Source organism: Perissodus microlepis, chromosome 17 (assembly GCF_051167445.1).
Source record: "Perissodus microlepis isolate ML-2025 ecotype Zambia chromosome 17, ASM5116744v1, whole genome shotgun sequence".
NCBI classification, from domain to species: domain Eukaryota; kingdom Metazoa; phylum Chordata; class Actinopteri; order Cichliformes; family Cichlidae; genus Perissodus; species Perissodus microlepis.
Genome location: NC_140477.1, coordinates 10138329 through 10162305, shown reverse-complemented (window position 1 = coordinate 10162305; position 23977 = coordinate 10138329). Strand labels below are relative to the sequence as shown.

Genomic DNA, 23977 nt, shown 5'->3' with positions numbered 1-23977 from the left:
CTGTGAGGAAATATTGTTTAATATCCACTCTGGTAACTGTGTGCTGTTGAAACATGCAATTCCACTGACGGGTCATACAAAGTAATATAGTCATTTTTAATAGATTGCAACGTCAGAATTAAATTTATTTAATTAAAAAAGCTAATGACAAACTTGCTCTCCACATGGGCTGTTTACATGCATGCAGTCTGCTCAAAAGTAACTGGTTAACAGAACTTAGACTATACGAAATCCTTCAGAACTCAATTCATATACAGAATTTTAGAACAACTATAATTTGGAGCAAGTGGAAATGAATCAAAACAGTGGATGTGAGTCGTTGTGTGATATTGTGTGCACCATGATCTGGGCAATTTCCTCAGGGTTGTCTCCATCCAAGTCAAACCTAAAGGTCACCATCTTCCTGTTGTGGGTCTCCAGCTGACACTCCGCTACCCTGTCTCCAAGGTTGGAGATCTACATGCAAGCACATCAAGAAATACATACACAGAAAGAAAAGATAATGAATGGAAATAAATAACTTTACTGTAAGTGACACATTTCTAACAACCATTAAATAGATACTTGGTGCAGTAGAAAACAGGGCCTGTTTTTAATTTTGACCTCACAGGACTTATCAGGTGTGCGCTATTACATTGAGAACATTGAGTTTCGCCTTGGTCGTCTTCTCATGGTGTGATCGACTTCGCACAGAACGTCTCTGGTGTCGCTTGGCCGAGCGCCCTTCATGACGACCTCCTCCTCCTCCCTCGTTGCCGTCGCTCAAACCTGAAGTCTCAGAATGGCCACTGAGGTACAACATAAGCAAAACACAGTAAGAGAGAAAGACCGAAAAAGAGCACTGAGTGCTTAAATGTCATTCAGAGAAATTGCCTTGATTTCAGGGAAGAGTAACTGTGTGTGTTTACGTGCAAGTATTACCTCTCAATGAATGAGAGAACTTGAGGCGGCTGTAGCTGGGACTGAGGTAACTCTGAAGATTGTGAGGCAGGCTGAAACACACACATACACACAGATATATGCATGAAACTACGCATGACACACACGGGTTTGGTGTCACCACAAACATCAGGAACACTGAAGGGAAGGAAAAATAGCAGGAAGTTATAACAGTTAACGCGGGTGTAAAAACAGAAGCAAATGCTAGCTAGATTATAAGACAAGGAATTTTCAGAAGTTCAAGTAAATCCTGAGAATGTCAAAAACAGAATATGGAACAAGGATGGAATAAACTGTATCCTTTAAATTAGAACTTTATTCAAACTTGTGAAAAACCAAGTCCACACTTACACCTTTCAAAGAAATGATGAGGTTAAGTAGCAGCCAGGTGCTGCTATTCAAATGGACTTGATGAACTGATCATCAGCCAGTGTTCATCTGGAGCATTCAGGTGTCCCACTACCCCGCCTCCACCCTCCCAACCCCAAGAACAGCCCGTGCAACGCTCAGAGAAACTGTGAATTACCCAACCCACATCTCAGACTCTACAGGCCTCAGTTAGCATGTTAAGTTCTAAAGTTCATGACAGTACAACTAGAAAATGACCGAGTATGGAGTACACAGTCTCTTCTCTTTAAAAAGAACATGGTAGCACAGCTTAGGTTTTCAAAGCCACATCTGAACAAACTACAGGACGTGTAGAGCAATGTTCATGGACAGCCAAGAGCAAAGTAGTGATGTTTGACCGTAATTCACAGCACCACGTATAGAGAAAAGCAAACACAGCATATCAACTGTCAAGCACGGAGACGTGACGATTTTGCAGACCATGAACTCCTTTGTGTACCAAAGTTGCTTAAGTCAAATCTGAGGCCATCTGTCCCACACCTAAAGCTCGGCCAAAGTTGTATCATGCAACAAGACGATGTCACAGCAAATCAGCAATTCAGAGTGGCTGAGAAAGAATCAAGCTGCTGCAATGACCCATTCAAAGTCCAGACCCCAGGCTGACTGAGATGCTGCGGCAGGTCTTTAAGAAAGCTGTGCATAAACAAACGCCTGAAAACCTCAATGAACCGAACCAATATGAACCAAGAAGAGTTACTGATCAGTTCCACAGGACATTATATTTATTTAGATTTATTTTTAAACTAATCAAAAAATTTGGTTTTGCAGGTTAAACATGTTTTTTCTATTTTTTTGACTCACTCCACCAACAAGACATGGAAGCTTTTCCAGCAATTATTAACTGACTGTATATTGTTACACTTAAACCCACAAAAGGCAATTAAACAACACAAAACTGTAGCTGTGCATTTCCATTTCTTACTCGCAAAACTTTAACAAACAGAATTATCATATAACAATACTCCAGGATGTGCATTTCAAATTAAAAAACAAGAACTTCGTAACTTTGTGAGGTCCTATCAGTAGAAAGGGTGATGGTGTTAAAAAAACAAAAAAACCCAAAAAACTTCATGCATGAGTTCCAAGATTTTTAAAATTTGGGAAAATTCTCATTTCATTCACTTTTGGTGGGTTCGACCATCTATAAGCAGTACCTGAGGGGGGGCTTCCATGGGGGTATCAGGCGGGGCGCTGACTACACTGATGATTGGCACCACCGTGGCCAAAGCCTGAGGCACAGATGTGGGTACGGGAGTAGGAGGAGGAGGGGAAACAATAGTAGGCACCACCCCAACAGGGACTGGCAGAGGAGAGGGAGGGGGAGCCACGGCCGCGCTCGGCATTGTGACGGCAATAGACGGCAACGGAGAAGGAAGGGTCACCAAAGGAACGGTAGAGGTAGGTGGAGTTACACCAGGCTGAGAAGGAAGGAGGAACAGAGGGAAAGAGAAAAGAAAGGAGAAAAGAGAAGGAAGAAGATAAGGAAGAGGAGAAGATGAGAAAAGGACGGGAGCAAAGTCATGGGGGGATAAGGAAGTAGAAAAACCCAGCCAGGGATCAGACATGACAAGCATGGACAGACTGAGTCTGGGTCTTTACTGGTCTCCATGATAAATCATGTTAAAATAAAGACGCCAAAGGAGCGAGTCATCCACAGTTCCAACACATTACTGACATGTTTCACACCCTTAACAAAAACTTAACCAAGCAAGACAACAGGACCGTACATCAAGCCTGTTAGTAAGGACATACCAAGCTCTGAAACCAAACAACACACACTGTGTGACAGAACAGCTGAGTGATACACACACCACTGGAAGACCATGCAACAACAGAGCAAACCCTACAGACAACGTGCAATACGGCTTTACAATGTAGATGGGCAACACTCTCAACACCACATCACAAATGGGAAAAGAAGGCTAAAAACCTTCAAGAGTCAAGATATGGAAACACTGTAAACGAAAACAGCTTTCTAGTTTTAGTCTTCAAGATCCAACGTCCTGAATAAATATTATTACCTACTGCTTGGTGTTGTGTGTTATAAAAGAAATACATACAGTAACAATAAAAACTGCATGTTTGCAGAAATGGTGAAAAGAAAATTTAACAGCTAAAGAAACAAAACCAAAAATATTGCTTAATATTTGAATCATTGGCTGTCTTTTACTCAAAGATTCAATCTACACATTTAGAAAAACACATTTTTAATCGTTTACAGCAAGGCAAAGATACTACATTCATTTTTATATACAAAAAAATGTCAATCAAGTTGGTTAATGGTGTGTTTAAGTGGCCAATCTCACTGTTTGAAACAATGAAAATTATACTATAAGGTTTAAAAATAAAAAAAATGCAAGTCATGAAATCATTACTGTAAAACTAAAAGACTAAAATATCCGTGCTATGAAATTTAAATTCCATATTTTGTCTTTAAATCGGACGTGACGTGTTACTCTTTATAATTCTTTAAGATATAATTTGTTAGATAGAGAATCAATTTTTTGTAGTTTTGCCTATGTACAGATCCACAGTTAAAATCAAATAATCAAAATGTAATTCAAGTGCAGACTTCCTGCTTTATCCAAGGGGTTAAATACTGCATTAATTGTGTAGTAATTATAACCACTTTATACACCGTCCCTGATGTCCAGAGGCTAAAAATAACCAGACGATGGACTGACAAACAGTTTCATGGCCAGGAGAGACCTGTTTCATTATCATGATAAATAAAGGAGACATAATATCTGGAGTGGATACAGCATCCCAAAAAGATGTCAGTGTAAATGAAGGAAGAAATAAAGACTAGTAGAGGCTTTACCATCCTGTGCATTCTGTAAAAAAAACATAAATGCACTGATGACCTCAGCAACACCAAAAGGCCTGAAGGTGCATGATGACAGAGTTTATGATCCTCAAAGTGCCGGACGTATCAGGTCTACGATCAGGTGGTTGCTTCATGAATGGAAACACAAAGGCTTCAGACAGGTGCAAACCACTGATTTCACCTCAAGAACAAGAAGGCCTGATAAGGACTTTGGCAGAAAACATCTCAAAGAGTCTTCACAGTTGTGGAAAAGAAAATCTTCGGACAGATGAAATAACTAAAATGATGCCCATGGGCATCCCATGTGTTAAGGTCCATAGTGTTAAGGTCATCAACTTCAAAGACAATCAATTCTAATATTTAAAATGATGTCAGTTTGTCCAATTACTTTTGAGCATCTGAAAATCAGGGCTTGTGTATAAAAATAGCTAAAATTCCTAAACAGTTCATGCAAAATTGTTGTTAAACCCCTTAAATCAAAGCTAAAAGTCTGCACTTCAATCACATGTCGACTGCTTTACTTAAAACGCACTGCAGTGGAGTACAGAGAAAAAAAACACTCTTTTTCCAACAAAATATTGACTCAGCCTTAATACCAAAGTAAATACTGGACTATTACTGGAAATACTGCCCATCTCCATTTCCGTGCTCATGTGTTTGTTGTCCATGCTTTTACTAAGGTGGTCAGTGAGAGCATGTGGGGTAAACAAAGATGCACTGTCAGGAGAATACACAGCTTTACTCAAAAGGTCTATGTTCTGTTCAAAGGATTCAGTTAATACATCACAGTTTTACGTGAGGACAGAGACAAACAGGCACAGCCACTTACAGTACAACAAACTACAGTGTCAATTACGACGATACCTGAGACAGAGCTAGCTGAGCAACTTGGTACAGAAGATAAAGGTGCTCTAAACTGGGAGATGGACTTAAGTCACAAAACTAAACACGCAACCACACGGCATACCACACAAACACAATGACATACAAGTGGATACGTAAAAACACGTAAAAACAAACCCGGTGGTAAACACAGGCAGCATGCCCACGAGCAAGCCAGAAAATGGAAAGAAAAACAGAAGAAAAGTGAAGAAAGCAGAACATGCAACAAGACAAAATAACTCAAAAACAGCAGGTGTAATGCCTCACTACATATCCACAGATACGTATGTGCATTTGTCTCTGGGTATTCGGTACAGAAGTGAGGAAATGCTAAAGGCAACTTGTACTCTAGCCCTGAGGTGAAATAACAGACACTGTTATGAATTGTGTGAATTGTGAATGAATTGCGTTTAGCAGATTTGTTTCAGATTAGAATTTAAAATGTGGACGAGCAGTTGTATTATATGCATAAGTGTGTAAATGACTAAAGATAAATGCAGATATACGAGCCATCAGGCACCTTTAAAAAGACTTATCACCACCCACATGTACAATTAGGAACACTTCAATCTAAGCCAATCCAGTATGCCATAATAACCCACAATCACTTTACTGTTAAAAAGTTAAACGATCAACTTTCTAGAAATGTCAACCAAAATAAAAACTTAACATTTACATTCATGGAAATGCTGCTTTAGTGGATTGGGTTAGGTTACACAGTGTTTCCTAATAAATAATAATATATAAATTAATGTATATTTAAATACTCAATCTAGAATAGCACCTCTTTGAAAAGAAAGAGTCCTAGCTAAAAACACATATAGATATATATTTAACAAATACAACTATAACTGTACCTGTGCAGGTGACTGTGGCAGAGGTGTGTGTGTGGGGCTTTGAAGTGATGTGCTACTCTGGCTAGATGAGGCAACCTGGAGAGGGACAAACAGAGAAACGTGGGTGAGAGAAAACAGTGTAGATCAGGGGTGTCCAACTCCAGTCCTCGAGAGCTACTGTCCTGCAGCTTCTAGATGCATCCGTGTCTCGACACACCTGAATCGAATCAATGGCTTGTTGCCAGGCCTTTGCCAAACTTGATGGCATGCTGAAGAGGTAATCCAACCATTTGATTCAGCTGTGTTGGAGTGGGGATGCATCTAGAAGCTGCAGGACAGTAGCTCTCGAGGAGTGGAGTTGGACACCCCTGCTGTAGATATTTACATAAACAAAGATACTCTTTATGTGTTTGACACCGAACAAAATGATTAATTTAGCAAACTGCCAAAAGATAATATGGCTGCATTCTGACAAAATAAGTGTTACAATAAAAATTTAAATGTGACCAAATTATAAAGGGTCATAATATAAATGTTATAATTGACTATAATTTATTGCTCAATCAAAGTTCAGTTCTTTGGACCCCACAGCGTACTGATTAACACATTGAAATTACTCTTGTAGTTGGGAGTAGTCCACTTTGAGCTACATTTGAGCCAACACAAAGAGCTGTGAGCAAGGCTTCACCTCCTCTAACTGACCTCACTAAACTGCAGGTTGCCGCTCCAAATAAAGCTTGAGGTGATAAATTTCCACCTTTCTGTTCAAATCTAACTCCCAATAACTAATATGTAGGTGGCCAAAACACTGAGACTTGAAAATAATGCTAAAAACCAATGCCTACCTGTTGGGCAGTCCCAGAAAGTGGTGGCTGTGTGCTGGCAGGGACCAAAGGAGGTCCTGAAGTTGGCTGAGGGGAGGACACCTGAGTCTGCTGTTAAGAGTCAGATTTAGAGAAAGAAAGACAGAAAAATGGAAAGACAGGACCAGATGCAACGTCGTAGGACAAAACAATGGAGGATGGAGGAGAGAAATTGAGAGAGATTATGGACAAGAGAGAGTAAAAGAGAGAAAAAGACAATTAGAACATGTTTGTAGCTTTTGGATCCAACAGTATGCATGAGTACAAACACAAGGCAGTTCTGCTCTTCTCTAGCATTTTTAATCTAGATCTTCCTCTTGTGTATGCACACATGCACACAGACACGTATACTCTAATCCGACGACAGATATATGCACACTGATATCTAATGTATGCATATACGCAGCTTGTAGTATAGCATGTACAACAGTATGGGCACGGCACTGGGGTTAGGCAGGGTGTAAGTAGGATTTATCTAACATGCAGGTCAGGACCTAAGTCATTAACAGTGATGATAAAAAGGTGTTATATAGCCAACAAAGCACAGAGTAAAAATTGGAATACTCTCTATGAATTAACTAAGATGTTTTAAAACACTTGCTGCTTTTTCAGATTTCATCCTAACACCATATGTCCTGTCATGGCCCTACCTCTGACTCTGACAGAAAGTCTGATTCACTTGAAATGATGCAGGCTTTCTTTTGAGTCAACTTATCATTTCAATTGTATATTTGATTTTCAATCCTTTAAATTTCATGATGGTCATCACCCTGACAGGCTCCTGTGTTCACTTAACGAATTCTTCAAATACTCCACAGTAGCACAGAGATGACTACAACCAATCCACTGATGACTGAACCCTTAGAAGGCCGGAAGCAACTGTATACTTGTCGTGAAGCTCATCCTGGGAAAGTATGGGGAAAGCTTGCGCAAGTATGGTACGTTGCACCAGACGTACGACTACCTAGCTTTCTCTAACATTACAGGGAGTAACACAAGCACATAAGAGGTTGCACATACGCGATATTTAATAAATAACGTTACTAAAAAGATCAAGAACTTAATATAAATGAGATGGAAAAAAATAGCTACTGATGGACGATGAAAATGAAAAAGAATAAAGGAAAGAAAGTAAACAAGAATGTCAGCGTTCTAAGGGTTTAAAGAATTTCAGCTGTGACCTTTGAACCCTGTGTAGGAAGTTGATTTTCATTGTGGGCAGGAAATGATAACATAATATGTTAAATTAAAGAACTGGCTCGAAGCCAAGCTCTTTAGCATTTACAACACAAATTGTGAAACACACGGATGAACGTCTCTCTGCATGGTTACATTGCTATTTTGTCTAAGCCTCCTTTAGTTTTGTTGTATGTTTCTGTGTGTTTAAGCATACAAATCAGCAAAGTCTTACAGCTTTATGTGAATTCAGACGCTGCGTTAAATGTCATAAAATGATATCAAATGCGCGGACGTCGACGTCTTAAAGATGCTTTTTTTAAATGTACATCTAGATTATTCATCTTAACCATTAACCTTTAAACTCCAGATCAAACTGACTTTGGATTTGTATGGGCTAAAATTCAAGTATACCGTAGACACAGTATACCAGCACAAACACACATTTCTCATATACTTTCATATATGAACATACAGACAAAATATTACTTACTGATAACACCAAAAATTCACAACATAAACACAGAGAAGAAGGGAGCTTAGACTCGGCTCATAAAGCTTTTACACCACAGAGTGTCCCAAAGAGTTTTACTTTCAACGTAATTATCCATTTACTAAAAATAATGCCTCATATGTTAAACTTAAAATTAAACGGTTCTGGTTTCATGTTTTTAACTAAAATATTTGAAAGAATCACCCCTTTTCCTTTACTGCTGTTGAAGAATGAAGAAACTACGAAGGCAGACTCTCTGTGGTGCTTGCATGACAGAAAAGGGGGATTAAATCACAAAGACTACATGATGACATAAAGAAAAAAAAAATACCATAAATAAAATATGGAGGAAAAAAAACAACAGGGATTGGTGTAACAGACTCTGGGTCAGATTACCAATAAAATTCAATTTCTTTTACTACATTGCACAACTATGTTCCAATTATTTACTGGCTACGGGGTCCAAGAACAAGACTGTCAATCTGTGAGCTGTTAATAATTTATAATCAAAAGCAGAAAATACCATAATTTAGGAATTACATTTTAACCATCAGTCAAAACATTCTATGTAAAATTTTGGTATAAATTTCAAAATCTAAACTAGTAACTGACCCAGAGGTCTACGTGTGGTTTCTAGTTCTAAACATTGTACCAGAGGGGGGTTAGCGGCCTGCATGGCCAGCAGTGACTCGTGGTATGTCATATCAGGTTGAGCTGGCACCATTCCCCCGTGCCGGGCCCAGGAGCTCTGGATCAGAGACTCCAGCTGATTTGATGACGACCCCCCAAGTGGGAGCTCGGACGATGGTGTGGTGGGCAGAAAGTTCTGCACTGAAGGCGGATGCCCCTGGGGATCTGCGTGAAGAACTCCCCCTGGTGAATCGTAAGGCGCAGTGGAGGACGAGCGAGGGATGGACTGAGCAGCTGAGGACTCGAAGGAAGGAAGAAGAGGTGGCGGAGGTGGTGACTGGAACTCTCCTGCATCAGAGGAGGTCAGAGAGTCGCTGGAAGGATCGGGACTTCTGTCTTTTACAGCCAAACCTGCGTGGTGAAGGAGGAGACTTCCCGGAGGTAAAGGGAGCTCCGGACTCACGTAAGAGTACAGCTCTTCTGTCACTGGCTGCAGACGACTATATGTGCCGGAGCCACTGGATCCCGTCCCAGGGCTGTCCTCTAGAGGGAGATCCATAGAACTCCGTCTGGCCCGGTAAAGTCTGGATGCCAGGAGGCTTGGATCTCCAGCAGCGGCTGCAGCTGCAGCGGCTGCAGCTAAATGAAACTCAAAAACACTTCCGGTAGGTGGCGGGGCGTCGGCCATTACTGGAGGTGCAGAAATAGGAAAGGAGGATGAGGAAGCATGCTGTGGAGCATAGCATCCCTCGGATGATGAAGAAGACATAGAGCCAACCGTGGATGCACTCATGGGGGGTAAGGGTGGCGGTATTGGACTGTGTGCACTCATTCTTTGCAGGATATGAGGATGTAAGAACCCTGCTTGAGATGGAGGACCAGGATCAAAACCCAAACCAGCAGCTGCAGCTGCTGCCTGCCTCTGCTGATGGAAAAGCTGGTGTGCAGTCATTGGGTAGCCTCCATATGCCATTGCTTCATAATGGTCCAATAAGGCTGCTTGATTTAGACTGAGTCTCCTCACTGCTTCCTCGTGCTCTGCTCTCATGTCTTTGAACCCATACAAACTTGGATCAGATTGTCCTGGGAGATGGAGGGGTTCCCCAACACCAAGTCTTTGAGCAGCTGCTGCAAAACCAGGATTAACCATGAAGAGAGAAGGAGCCTCAACGCCCTCCATGCCAGAAAAAGGGTGGAGGCTGCTCCCGTAACGAGGGTAAGCAGGCTGAAAGTGTCGTGTATGCGCCTCGAGAATGGAAGTGCTCTTGCGTCTCTGAGTGTTGTAGGCCTTTGGAGGCCCAGTAGGAGGAGGTGAGAAGGAAATGGGACGCTCAGGGATAGAGGGGAAGAAAATAGTCGGGGGGTCTGGGAGAGTTGGAAGAGGGACGTTCCCTCCTGCTCCTCCTCCTGTGCTTGGTCCTCCGCTGAAAGGGTGTGGCATTGAATGCTGCTGTGACAGTGAGATACAATGGATTTAAGAATGACACTCAGAGAGAATGACACAGAACCACAGTAAAGGCCCAATGAAATGGAGAAAAAGAGCATAATTTCAAAGAACACCCCAAAATAAAAAGGGGGATGGGGGGTAGTCACCTACACTTAAAGGAAAATTATGTGGTTAAAAGCTGTTTAACAAAGTGAACCAAACTGGTAATGAAGAGATGGGAAACTGGTTACAATAGACAGATCAAGTCACACACAGCTACAGCACAAAGACACAAGACAAGACAGAAAAGGACAGATATACACCATCACAGGTGGAGAGAAAGTGAGTTATAAAATGCAAAGAGAGGAAAGGTTGTCTCAAAGGTTGACATTATCCTAATGCATCTGCAATCAGGAAAATTGTGTTTTATTTCAAACATATCTCTGCAAAATGTTGACCTTTTAAGCAGCCAGCTGCCGCTTGCAAGAAAAGGTAGACTGCAACACTTTCCAGAAAGTGCAAATATCTTCTCACAGATTCTTCAACCATCACCTACGTCAGCGGTCCCCAAGCCTCGGGCCGCGAGAGCTGAGGCTCGGGTGTGAAATTTATGGTTTTCAGGGCTTTTATTGTTAACTCTGTTTCCCTAGGTCTTTTCCCGTGTTGTAGTTGTGTGTCTTATTTTGAAAGAAATGTTTACGCGTTACCATTGTGACCAGAGCGCATTAAGGGGCAGAGAGGAAAAGCTCCTCCTGAAATGCGCCAACTCTCAGTGTTGTTGGTGCATTTAAGGAGGACGCTGCTAATAAAGTTACAAAATTACACGGCGAATATGCGTTTATTATTACATTTACAAAATACCACAGTTTTTGCCTTGGTCGTATCATTTAATTTTGTTGTATTTATCCGTGACACCTTAAAGGCCGGTCTGTGAAAATATTGTCTGACATTGAACCAGTCCATGGCGGAAAAAAGGTTGGGGACCGCCGACCTATGTCACATCTTCGCTGTCTCTGCATGTTATGGGAACATCCTGCATTGTTTTTATACCAAATTGCTGTAAAGTAACCAGTTTTCCTGATTCAGGATGCACATTTTATTAGAGCATTTGACTACAGAGCAGGGTTAAAGTAAAGTGCAATCACTGCGTATTTAATAGGACTATGCGGTGGCCAGTGGAGGCGGAGAGAGTTTTATAGAGACGTATGTCTAGAATCAAAGACTCACAAAAGAGTCTGAAAATCTAAATGGAAAAAAAAGTGAACACGTAATACATGTATTTTTGTGTAACAGGCTTGCTACACTAACCCTTACAGGAAGTTTGAGAACTTAAGTAGCGCTAATCTAAGCATACTACATTTAGTTCATGTAAAGTATCCTTTATGCCAGCTGTTGCTCTTCTAACTCACCATTTTAACTTTTACTGAATTTCTCTGAAGCAATGAGCTTGTATATTTTCTATATTTAATAGTGCAAATGTACATTTCTTAAGATCAACAAAGGACCTTATCCTGGTTGCTTAAACCAGAAAAATGTTCAAATCGTAACCAAGAAAAATAATCAGCACTCTAGTGAGCATGAAACAAACTGTATCAGTTAGTAATATGTAGATGGTGTCATATTGTGTTTCCATATGCAGCATCACTTGGAACTTTTCAATAATGCAATTTTGCATTTTTATAAATCTTTCATTTCAGACTCAATGTGGCCCATGTCCATCATCTTTTTCTCTCTCGTCCTCTTTGGTTCCACCACTATGGCCCAATTATCTCTTTAGAACCTACAGGGGTTGAGAACAGGGCAGGTAGGCTGGCCCGCCGCTGCCTGGCCCTGGGCTGAGACGAGGCAGAGTGAAGGGGCAGGACTGTCTCCAGGGCCTTGGAGAGGCACCTAGTGAATGTGTCCCTCTCTGATGTGAGAGGTGTGCATGATGAGGCAATGGTGTAAGGGGACGAGGAGGACAGGTCTGGAGGTGTGGCGGGCTGTTTTGGAGGAACAACCAGGGGCGGAGGAACGTGAGAAAAGGAGTAGGAGGAAGGGGGAACGCAAACAGACATGCTACGACATCGACGGTGGTGCGACACAGGCTGCAGGCCAGGGAGGGTTGATGGAAGAGGGAGTGACCAACATGAAAAACAAACACAAAAAGAAAAAAAAGCAGGAGAAAAGGTACTTAAACACAGATCGCAGCAGTTATTGAGAAAATTAAAATAAAAACCAAATCATACCATAAATAAAAGCCACAGTTTTACAGTTTTTACATCATCGAAAAAAAAAAACCCCAACAAAACAATTACAGTTATTTTGTGAGCGAAAATGTTTCAGATTTATAAACAACAAGTTTCTCAATGGAGCTAATCATTTGCAAGTCATCTATCATACCGTTAAAAGTGTCTAGTTTCACAAATATCACAAAGACACAAAAATAAACTGTAAATTAAAGAAACAGAAAAAAATATGTCAGACTTCAAATAGAACAAAGAATGATTTTTCAAAATAACTCATTAGGACCTCATTTGATGTTATAAACAAGCCAGTCTGTCTATTTCACCACCTCCAAAAATTGGCTTTGATGAGAAAATAAGCTTTCTGAGTAATTCAGTTGCAGTTCAAAGAAAGCCTTAAAAGGACATTATTTAGTTATATAGTCAATCGGTCTACATCTAGGTGAACAACAGCAGTCTCAGTCTGTGTGGATTCTGGTAATTTAGAAGTCAGATGAGGGCATAGAAACCAGAGGTCATCGCGTGTAATGGCGAAAATTAAAATTAAAACGTTCACCTCTCCATTACCACTACTTTTAACAAGAAATGTGATTCATACGCTCCAGATATAAATAAGTCAACCTAGATCTAAATCTTGGCCGCTAAGAGAAAGAGCATAAAACTATGTCAGGTCCTTGAGAAAAAATATCGAATGCATTGTAAATAAATAATGACCTGCGAGCGATCTCAACATGTTCCTGTTTGACGTGTGTCCAAACAGATGTGCCCGACTATGAATGAATAAAACAAATGAAATACACCAAACAGAAAGAAATAACAGAATGACTGCAAAAATGAAATTTATAACTGTAAAGGAAAAAATATAGAGAGACACAAGGACAGGAAAGCAGGGTTTAAAGACAGAGAAGAAAGGTGGTAACTGTCTGATAATGAGAGATGCTTTTTTTGGAATAAAGAGAGTACTCACTGACATCCAAGGTACAAGGTACAGATGATGACATAAGGTACTACGCTGGTAGTACAGACATAATACATCTGACTATGTTTGACCTTACTGATGGATTAAAGTGGCTGAAGTATTATAACTGCCATACTGGGTTAAATGTTGAAGGCTGCATGCCTCAGTGAAGAATAAGTCAAATCAGTGCCTTGTGTTATTTATCTTCCTGAAGTGTAATAAAGTTACCATCTTCAAGTAAAAGCCAATTAACTGCATTCTTTTATTTCTATAAATACAGGCGGCTGAAATTCCCCACACCATTTCCAAGCACCGCAAAGTTCATTCCAACTCACTCCCACTCCAACACGTGACGCAACGCTCACTGCAAACTGACGAGTCATGTTTAATCACATCCGTGAGCACCGAGAACATTCTAACCGTCACTGATGTGGCATGACTGTCACGTGTAGTGACTCATTTGAATGAAACCTCCACTTACCATTGGCTGCAGCGGCTGGGCGTAGCCCGGGTGCTGCTGTGGGGTAGCGGAGGGGGTGGGGGGATAGGGGGTCTGGGGCTGGGAAGGAGGCTGGCTAGAAGGGGGGCAGCTGTACGACATGGTCAGCTGACCCAGGTGGGGGGAGTCTGAGGAGAAAACAGAGGAACCCTGGCCACTGTCCACGCCTCCTTCAGCTGACAGGGACACAGAAACAGACTTTTTACTGGAGTAAACTTTTCTAATGCCCGACTCTAAATACTGTATCGAATTTGAAAAGTGGACCAAGAATGGCTGCTTCTGATTTGAAGGAATACATTTAAACTTGATGCTAGAAAACCTTCCTGGCCTTGGTGGGCAAATATAACAACTGTTGAAATCGACTATTTAGACTAGACCTCCTTATCTGGGTACTTACATGTGTGTGAGATGCTCGCCTGCTGATAGAGAAGCTGGTGCTGCTCCACTTCAGTCTCCTCGGTCTCTGCCTGCAGACAAGCATGCACAGGAGAGGGTCAAACTGAAGCAAAATAAGAATAAAACTCCTATTTCTCTGACCCTAATGTAAAAAAAATGACTCCACCATATAATAGGAAGAGCAAGCAGTGGATAGAAATGACTGATATGCTTACATGTTGGAAAAACAGGGCTTTAAGTAACTGACTAAAAAGATAAATCTAAGATACCAGATCTCAGTGTGCTCTTGTAACCATGACTACATCAGAAGAGGATGTACCACCTTCAAATGTTTGATAGTAAGTCCCAATCCTTACTGTGAACTGTTCTTCGAGACTCTTTTGGATGGTTGTAATCATTTGAAAAGAAAAAAAAAACACTTGCGGCTGCCAGTGGTACCCCTCAGCCTCCTGGTAGATACACCTATCTACCTACCTGTCCTAATTCTTGAGCTTGTGCAGTAGATGGCTAAGTAATTGTTTTCATTACAAACCTTAAAAAGAATACTAAACTGCACCAAATTGTCTGCTGGTTCAATAGACTTATTAAAGTGCTTTTTAACTTAGACACCAAACTAATGCGATGCCCGTCAGTCCGACAGACCTGTGTGTGTGAAGCTTTGTGTGTTTCGTGTTGTTGCTGTTGCTGCTGCTGCTGCTGCTGCTGTTGTTCTGCCTCCAGCTTCCTCTTCTCCTGTTCCTCTCGTACCAGCTGCCTCTGCTCTCGCTTCCTCCGGATCAGAGACACGCGGTCCTTGATGGCCTTGGCCATGGTCTTATGGTCAGCCTCAGCAACATAGCCAGATTCAACCTGCGGGATTGAAGAGAAGTCACTCAGAGACACAAAAAAAAAGGCACAACTCCATTTAACGCCATTCATCATTCCTATATGAATGAATGTCCCATTTCCATCTCTCATTACAATATATTTCTTTCCTCATTCCCATATGTCTCCTCTGTCCTTCCTAAATCCATCATTTTCTCCCTCTGACATCCATTATTCCACAATGAATGGAGTAATAAATGGATTTGTTCCTATTCACTGTACTCACCATTTCCTGGGCCACATCTTCGGGGACGTCCTTGTTCAGGTCAAAGGAGAACTCGATGGCTTCGTTGTCTTTGTATTTTCCTGCAAACATGTTAAAAATTGCCAATCAGGCAATTACCTATAGTATTGATGTACTGTTATTGGTTGTCCAACAAAACACGCGCTTTGGTTTTTGACCAGTTTAATATATTGAACCACTAAGAAAAACGGCTACACACTTATATCTGAACACATATGACAAATAGAGTCAGATTTTGTCCTGTGATGTGAATAATGGCATCATCAATAATGATAAAATCATGCCTTACCTTTGAGCTTCTTCACGTCTTCTATCCTGAGCCACAGTTTAATAGCAATCATTTCTCCATCGTCCTCTTCTGCCAGTTCAACCCTGACCCCTGTTTCCTCCTGGAAGAAGGCATGGTTCAACAGGATCTTTATGGCATACCTAGAGGAACAAGGCGAGATGGATCAAGCTCAGTACAATATATTCACTGGAGATTCAACAGGAGAGTTATACCGTAAATGAGAGAGAACTGGAATTATTTCTAGATACCACTTGATATCAATTTATTCAAGACCTGCAATCCCTTGTGAGCTGATCCCTAACTCATGAGCTAAGAGGAAAGACAAGGTATTTGAATAATCTTCTGGGAATCGTAACATGCTGACGACATGTTGTCCTTAGATAGCTTTGAAAATTGTGCAATCACTTTTGGAGCCTCCAAATGTTTCTTGGGAAAAGAAAAGTAGTTTAAAAAAAACATCAGCAATGTTAAAAATGGTTATTGGTTTCCTAGAAAAATATGAAAAAGATACAGTAACTGAACCTGGATAATTTGGAGAAAAAAAAAGAAGATCGAGTATGAGAGCGAGGGGTAAAGTTGCTTTGGTTAAGCTTGTGAAGCAGAAGACGAGAGACTGTGGTAAAAGTGTTGGCAGGCAAACAGCACGTGGAGAGAAAACAGAGCACTTCTTAATTTCTAACCAAGAAGGCATGAGATTTTAAAAAAATTTAACCTTTTTTTTAGAGGAGGATTAACGGATCAATCTGTCTACCCATGAAGAGACTAAATAACAATGGAATCGATTAAATAAGGCCATTTTTAATTGTTGAGTTTGCAAACATGCAAACATCCACAGCCTAAGAAATCACACCAAGCCCAGATGCACATTTAGCATCAATGGTTTTTGTCTGTGACTCACCTCTCATCCTTGTTAGTTCTGATGCAGCAGTCGATAATTTCTTTCACCTCGGGAATGGCGACCTTGTCAAAACTGGCAGGCTTCACTCCCTGCACAGCGAAAATAGAAGAGCAGTGAAGGGAAGGAACCTTTCAGAGAAGTCAAACAAGCACACACACAAAGGATAAAAAGAGCACTGTGTGATTTTAGGCTGTCCCAGACAAATCATGACTAGTGTGACTATATCTTTGGCAGTGGCTCCTGCAAGCAGTTCAAAACTGGTTACTAGAACAATTTTTCCATTAAACACAGCCTGGGGAAAAATTCTGACTGTGCCAGAAATTTAGAGTGACCACTTCTCAACATGATATCTGTTGCTACTTACATATATATATATATACTTACCAACCAAAGCATATAATGACACGGTGATCAATGTAAAATCAATTCAAAAGATGTTATAATCATATAGCTAGATCCATTAAATACCAATGCCCTACCCTGTTTGTTAGGTCTCAGTTCCTAAGAATGCTAAGTTTACATGTGTAGTAGCTTTAAACTCTTTCCTTAAATAGATGAGATTTACCATAAAGTTGGCATATTTATTCATTTTAGATACAGAATGACAATTAAATGCAAAACCTAAACACCAGATCCCCATATTGAGGTGATCTGGCAGCTCTGTAACACCCTCACTTTTGACTGAAATTCAGTTGCACAGGTCTCTGGTCCAACTGCAATCAATCTCAGACAGATTGTTGAAGGTTTGCAAAAAAGTGCTGTTGAACTTATAAACACAAACAGATTACATGCACATTGCAATCAGTCTGAGTAAATCTGCGCCGATGAGCACAAGTCATCTTTGATGTGTTTCTTTGGAACAGGGCACTCAACTCAGCTCAGCTCAACTCAACTCAACTGATCACCAGAAGGTTGTATTGTGGTTTCATTCCTATACAAAAGCAAGGCTGCCAAGCGCCTGTGTCATTTTGCAGTTAAATCCCTGTCCTGCACAACTTTGTCACTTTTTCTATTGGAATTTCTGTTCAGGAAGGACTCTGAATCCAAGTAGTTAATGTGAATTTCTGGTTATGCAAAGCTCAACAGATAAATAAATGCAGTACAGGGAGTGCAGAATTATTAGGCAAATGAGTATTTTGTCCACATCATCCTCTTCATGCATGTTGTCTTACTCCAAGCTGTATAGGCTCGAAAGCCTACTACCAATTAAGCATATTAGGTGATGTGCATCTCTGTAATGAGAAGGGGTGTGGTCTAATGACATCAACACCCTATATCAGGTGTGCATAATTATTAGGCAACGTCCTTTCCTTTGGCAAAATGGGTCAAAAGAAGGACTTGACAGGCTCAGAAAAGTCAAAAATAGTGAGATATCTTGCAGAGGGATGCAGCAGTCTCAAAATTGCAAAGCTTCTGAAGCGTGATCATCGAACAATCAAGCGTTTCATTCAAAATAGTCAACAGGGTCGCAAGAAGCGTGTGGAAAAACCAAGGCGCAAAATAACTGCCCATGAACTGAGAAAAGTCAAGCGTGCAGCTGCCAAGATGCCACTTGCCACCAGTTTGGCCATATTTCAGAGCTGCAACATCACTGGAGTGCCCAAAAGCACAAGGTGTGCAATACTCAGAGACATGGCCAAGGTAAGAAAGGCTGAAAGACGACCACCACTGAACAAGACACAAGCTGAAACGTCAAGACTGGGCCAAGAAATATCTCAAGACTGGTTTTTCTAAGGTTTGATGGACTGATGAAATGAGAGTGAGTCTTGATGGGCCAGATGGATGGGCCCGTGGCTGGATTGGTAAAGGGCAGAGAGCTCCAGTCCGACTCAGACGCCAGCAAGGTGGAGGTGGAGTACTGGTTTGGGCTGGTATCATCAAAGATGAGCTTGTGGGGCCTTTTCGGGTTGAGGATGGAGTCAAGCTCAACTCCCAGTCCTACTGCCAGTTTCTGGAAGACACCTTCTTCAAGCAGTGGTACAGGAAGAAGTCTGCATCCTTCAAGAAAAACATGATTTCCATGCAGGACAATGCTCCATCACACGCGTCCAAGTACTCCACAGCGTGGCTGGCAAGAAAGGGTATAAAAGAAGAAAAACTAATGACATGGCCACCTTGTTCACCTGATCTGAACCCCATTGAGAACCTGTGGTCCATCATCAAATGTGAGATTTACAAGGAGGGAAAACAGTACACCTCTCTGAACAGTGTCTGGGAGGCTGTGGTTGCTGCTGCACGCAATGTTGATGGTGAACAGATCAAAACACTGACAGAATCCATGGATGGCAGGCTTTTGAGTGTCCTTGCAAAGAAAGGTGGCTATATTGGTCGCTGATTTGTTTTTGTTTTGTTTTTGAATGTCAGAAATGTATATTTGTGAATGTGGAGATGTTATATTGGTTTCACTGGTAAAAATAAATAATTGAAATGGGTATGTATTTGTTTTTTGTTAAGTTGCCTAATAATTATGCACAGTAATAGTCACCTGCACACACAGATATCCCCCTAAAATAGCTAAAACTAAAAACAAACTAAAAACTACTTCCAAAAACATTCAGCTTTGATATTAATGAGTTTTTTGGGTTCATTGACAACATGGTTGTTGTTCAATAATAAAATTACTCCTCAAAAATACAACTTGCCTAATAATTCTGCACTCCCTGTATTATCAGAAACAGGCTGCATGTAAATGAAAATTGACCACATTCAATCACAAACTGATAGCGGACTGGTTGCAGACTGACTGCGAGTGGTTCCAGAACTGGTCCCTGTCTTCAAAGCTCATTATTTCAAAGGCTCATTACACAAGGTCACAATTATTTTGGTTGTGCCACATTTCCAACCACTTCTTTCCCTTGCATGTCTTTAGCAATTAAGTAAGCAGTCACTACAAATCACACGGTTGTTTTTAGCTTATGATGAAAAATGTCAATCCTGATGGGAAGGGTGTCTTTAATGTCTCCATCCAAAGGTAATGAGGCACCACTGAATGGTTTGGGGAGAAAATTATGCTGTGACATTTAAAGTCATCAGATCTCAACTTAACTGAACACTGAAGGAAGTGTTCGGATCAATGTGAATAGTTCAAATTGGGCTGAGAAAGCGCTATTGTGTTGTCTCTGTGCATTTTGGTGAATGATCAAAGTATTACTGCATTATCAGCCCTGCACTACTTATACTCAATTGAGGGTTAGGGTTTAAACAGCTGACAGACAAGAGGTTCTGAACTGTGAGAGTGAGTAATAGTTTGACCCAGGGTTAAATTCCACATAAATCCAGTTGTCCCATCAGGTATAAATAATGAAGTGGAGCCTTTCAGAGCCAATTAAGAGCACATCAACAGAACAAATCAGCAGGAACCCAAAGGGCAGCCCCCTCCAAGGCCTAGCAAACACTGGGAATGACTCCCAAATTATTTGAAAAAAAGAATATAGTTTAAAAAACATTAAAAGAAAAAAATACACAAGACACAAACAGTGAAAAATAGATGTTAGCATGACAGGACACAGGTTTTACAGAGTAAGAGATTTTTCAGCACTTAGAAGTAACTGCAGTAGGAACAAGGGACGCCTGAAATCCCATCTAGTTTAAGCCACACAGCATAGCAGAAAGCATCCTAATGAGCTGGACTTTTGTTCAAATCCATTTTATACTACAGAGAAACAAAACAGACTGAAGCAACCACAGACAAGAAAGGAGCAGAAGCTAATTCATTAATAAATACAAGACAGCAAAAGAAAACACACTTTAATTTGAATTTGAATATAGATTTTTGTTCAGTCTTGCATCTCCTAGGTGCCCATCTGAAATGCAGTTATTAAAAATATGCAACTGGCTGGTAAAACAATCAGAGTCGAGCAAATCTCAAACTGCACAGAAGCAAGAAAAACACATTCAGAACAGCAGGAAGAAGATTAGAGAGAAAGAAAAAAACTTTTTTTTATCACTTACCAAGAAAGTAGTCAAAGAAGTTTGACTGACTGATGCATTTGGAAAAACAAAGAGTTTTAGGCTACTCTGTTTGACTAACAGCTGCTTGTCAGACACACAAACCAGCAAATGACCACTTCTTTCTGCTCTTCCAGGTTCCTTTCCTCCTTTCTTTTGTTTCTTGGCATGTTTCTCTCCTGCTACCCCACCAGTTCACCATTACATAACAACCCTATCTCGCTCCTTCTCCCCATCATGCACGCACGCACACACACACACACACACACACACACACACACACACACACACACACACACACACACACACACACACACACACACACACACTCTGAGATTCCAAGGCCAAACAAAGTTAGGACTGACGGGGGACGTAATGCTATTAAGCCTGACAGAAGAAGAAGAAGGAGAGAGGGATGGAGAGAAAGCTAGATTTTAGTTTAATAAGGCTGATTGGAGGCAAGGAATGTTCCAGGATGAGAAGGACAACGAAGCATGTCAACAACACAATTTGTCAAGCTGTAAGAAGCTAAGCCATAAAGCATACCCAACACATCTTCCTGCCAGTCACGCACAAATCATACAAAGAGCCTTTTTTTTATTTCTAGAAAAGAACCAATTAACAGAATTTCCTGCCAAACTTTTTAAAAGTGGAAATGTGATCCTTATTTGTCTTTTTTTATATCATATACGCTACTGTTAACATGATAGATGCTTTTTGGGAAATGTTGAGAGGCTGCTCTAAATATTCTGTTTTAGGCTCTTGGCTCAGTGTGATGTCAGTGAGAGGATGCGAGCAACAGGGTCATCTCAGCACACAGCTCTGGCTGCAAGAAGAGCCGGTGGTGTTCGAATCTTTTGTTTGGGAGGGGAAGTAAATCAGAAGAAAGGCAGAGGAGCAACTGGAGCTACCGAAGCAGCTTGCTGCAGACAGCCGACAATGAAAGAACAAACATCTGGTTACAAGAGGCAGTGAGCTGAGTTTCTCTCCGTCTGTTTCAGCTAAAACATATCAGGGGTTAACTAACTCATGAGGAGGGTCGACAGGGGGAGAAATGGAGGATGGAGAGCTGGTTGCATGGATTTGGCAGTGAAATGAAAGGAAGCAGCTGACCGAGGCACCCTGGCGTTGCCACTGTGTTGAGCGTGACAACAACTGACGTTAGCTATTTGGCCAGTTACGTCCAGTTCATGGGAAACAAGCAGAACAAAGCATCACTACGATAATGTAATAGTTTGATCAAATTGATGATGCGATTTTGCTTTTGTGAGACAGAGAAGAAATACAAAAACCAATCAAAGAACAGGAAGGTAGGAGAGGCAGAGAGCCAGACGGACATGTGGACTGAAATATACTGTCTGAGTTTATTCCGCCCAGGAAGCTTCTTAAATTAAAATGAGAGATTCAAAGACTGAACGATGAAAGAAGGAAGAAAAACAGGGAGGAAATCCTAATCCAAATCCCTTCAGTTTGAATGGGCTTGACTGTATGGATGGACACTAAAAGAAGCTGAAATGAACATTTAAATTGAATCTAAATGCACATTAATTAGAGTTTTAACACATGGGTTATTAAGATAAGAGCCAATCAGCTCCTAGTGTGGCTATTAAGTTATTAATTTTTAAAGCTCGACTCTCCTCGGGTAACAGCAGCAGTTGTTTAAGCTGGAGAGGATCCTGCACTCATCTGTAACAAATGATAAACTTCTTTTAATTCAACGACATGCACCGTTAGCCAGGAATTCCAAAATAACTGTAGAGTGTTTGAGCATCCTATTTGTTTAGCACTGATACTTTAGCAGCATTAAAAATGTTCCATTTTCAAGAATCATTACACACACAAAGTGTCATGTTCCTGAGTTCCTGAGTCCTGGAGACTCTGATTCTTGTTTGTTTAATATTCCATTTGGGTTTTTTCTTTCAGTTCCTGTTTATACACATTAGCATTCTGGTAAACGTCATTGGAAATTTTTATGTTATCCTTCTACCCCATCCCTCTTGTGTCTTTCTGTGTCAAGTTTAGGTGTGACAGGATCTTAAATCTGGGTGTAGCAGGTCACTTCCTATTTTATTTTAGTAGTCTTTTATCTCCTGTGTTTTGTTACGCTCAATTACTTTCACCTGTTTCCTCTCATTAGCTCTCAGTGCGCCCTGTGTCCTTGAATAAATTAGCAATATGTGTTTGATTTATTCATTGTTGTTTCCCCCATGTGTTGTGGATTTTTGGCACTTTGCATTTTGGCCTCAGTTTGAGATTTATGTTTTGGACTTATGAGCCACGACAAAGACGGGGCTTTTGTTTTGAACTCGGCCCCTCTGTCCTGCATTCAGATCTTGAAAATGAGAAGAGAGTTCTAGAATATTCCTCACATCTATTAAGCATCACTGTCAGCATCCAGAGAGCTGAGTTGAGTGACGAAAAGAGGGAGACAGCGCTCGTCTGTGTGTGTGTGTGTGTGTGTGTGTGTGTGTGTGTGTGTGTGTGTGTGTGTGTGTGTGTGCGCGCGCTGGGGTGATGACCTCAGCAGCACTAGGCTTAAAACAGCCTGCATCTGGTCCTCTCTGCATTTGCTTTATTGTCTGTCTGTCCAGCCAACTGTCAACTAAATTTTAGAAAAGGAGGGACATTACCAAATCTGAGAAATCTTATGAAATCTGACTGGATGGGATGATGCCAGACGAAGAAAAGAAAAAAGTAGGTGTTTGTGCCAGTACATTTTTTGAAATGTAATTTCTGGTAATCAGAAGACATTTTCCAATAACTTAACAAATAACTAAACTAACCAGACAACATAAAACCCATGTTATTACTTTCATTACTGGAAATATTTCTTCTTCTTAAATTTGTCATTTCAAAAGCAAATTAATCTTTTATTAGACTAAAGCAGGGGCGGGGAACTCGAGGCCTCGAGGGCCGGTGTCCTGCAGGTTTTAGATCTCACCCTGGGTCAACACACCTGAATCAAATGATTAGTTCATTACCAGGCCTCTGGAGAACTTCAGCTGTGTTGGATCAAGGCCACATCTAAAACCTGCAGGACCTTGAGGCCTAAAGCCCCCCCCAGACTAAAGAAATCACTCTTTTGTCATTCATTGTATTTTCAACTAAAAATCTCTTCTGTGTCCACTTCCAATATTACCTGGAAGTGGACCGAGTAAAGAGTAAACACAGAACAT

General features: G+C 40.9%; 1 protein-coding gene across 12 annotated transcripts in view; it reads right to left on the bottom strand.

Annotated features, from left to right (window-relative positions):
* Window positions 1-23977, bottom strand: part of wnk1b (WNK lysine deficient protein kinase 1b) — a 95590-nt gene that overhangs the window by 20252 nt on the left and 51361 nt on the right. For 7 of the 12 annotated variants that reach the window (XM_084910680.1, XM_084910670.1, XM_084910675.1 and 4 more), the window contains exons 6-18: window positions 16854-16942; window positions 15956-16095; window positions 15649-15728; window positions 15201-15407; window positions 14560-14629; window positions 14145-14338; window positions 9077-10504; window positions 6738-6827; window positions 5914-5988; window positions 2502-2765; window positions 922-992; window positions 635-788; window positions 340-456 (exon numbers count right to left, since the gene is read on the bottom strand). In XM_084910680.1, the coding sequence (XP_084766806.1) occupies window positions 340-456; window positions 635-788; window positions 922-992; window positions 2502-2765; window positions 5914-5988; window positions 6738-6827; window positions 9077-10504; window positions 14145-14338; window positions 14560-14629; window positions 15201-15407; window positions 15649-15728; window positions 15956-16095; window positions 16854-16942 (2979 nt within the window). Of the gene's footprint in view, window positions 1-339; window positions 457-634; window positions 789-921; window positions 993-2501; window positions 2766-5913; window positions 5989-6737; window positions 6828-9076; window positions 10505-12264; window positions 12568-14144; window positions 14339-14559; window positions 14630-15200; window positions 15408-15648; window positions 15729-15955; window positions 16096-16853; window positions 16943-23977 lie in introns of all 12 variants that reach the window. The other 5 variants (XM_084910682.1, XM_084910674.1, XM_084910672.1 and 2 more) reach the window with 5 other exon arrangements.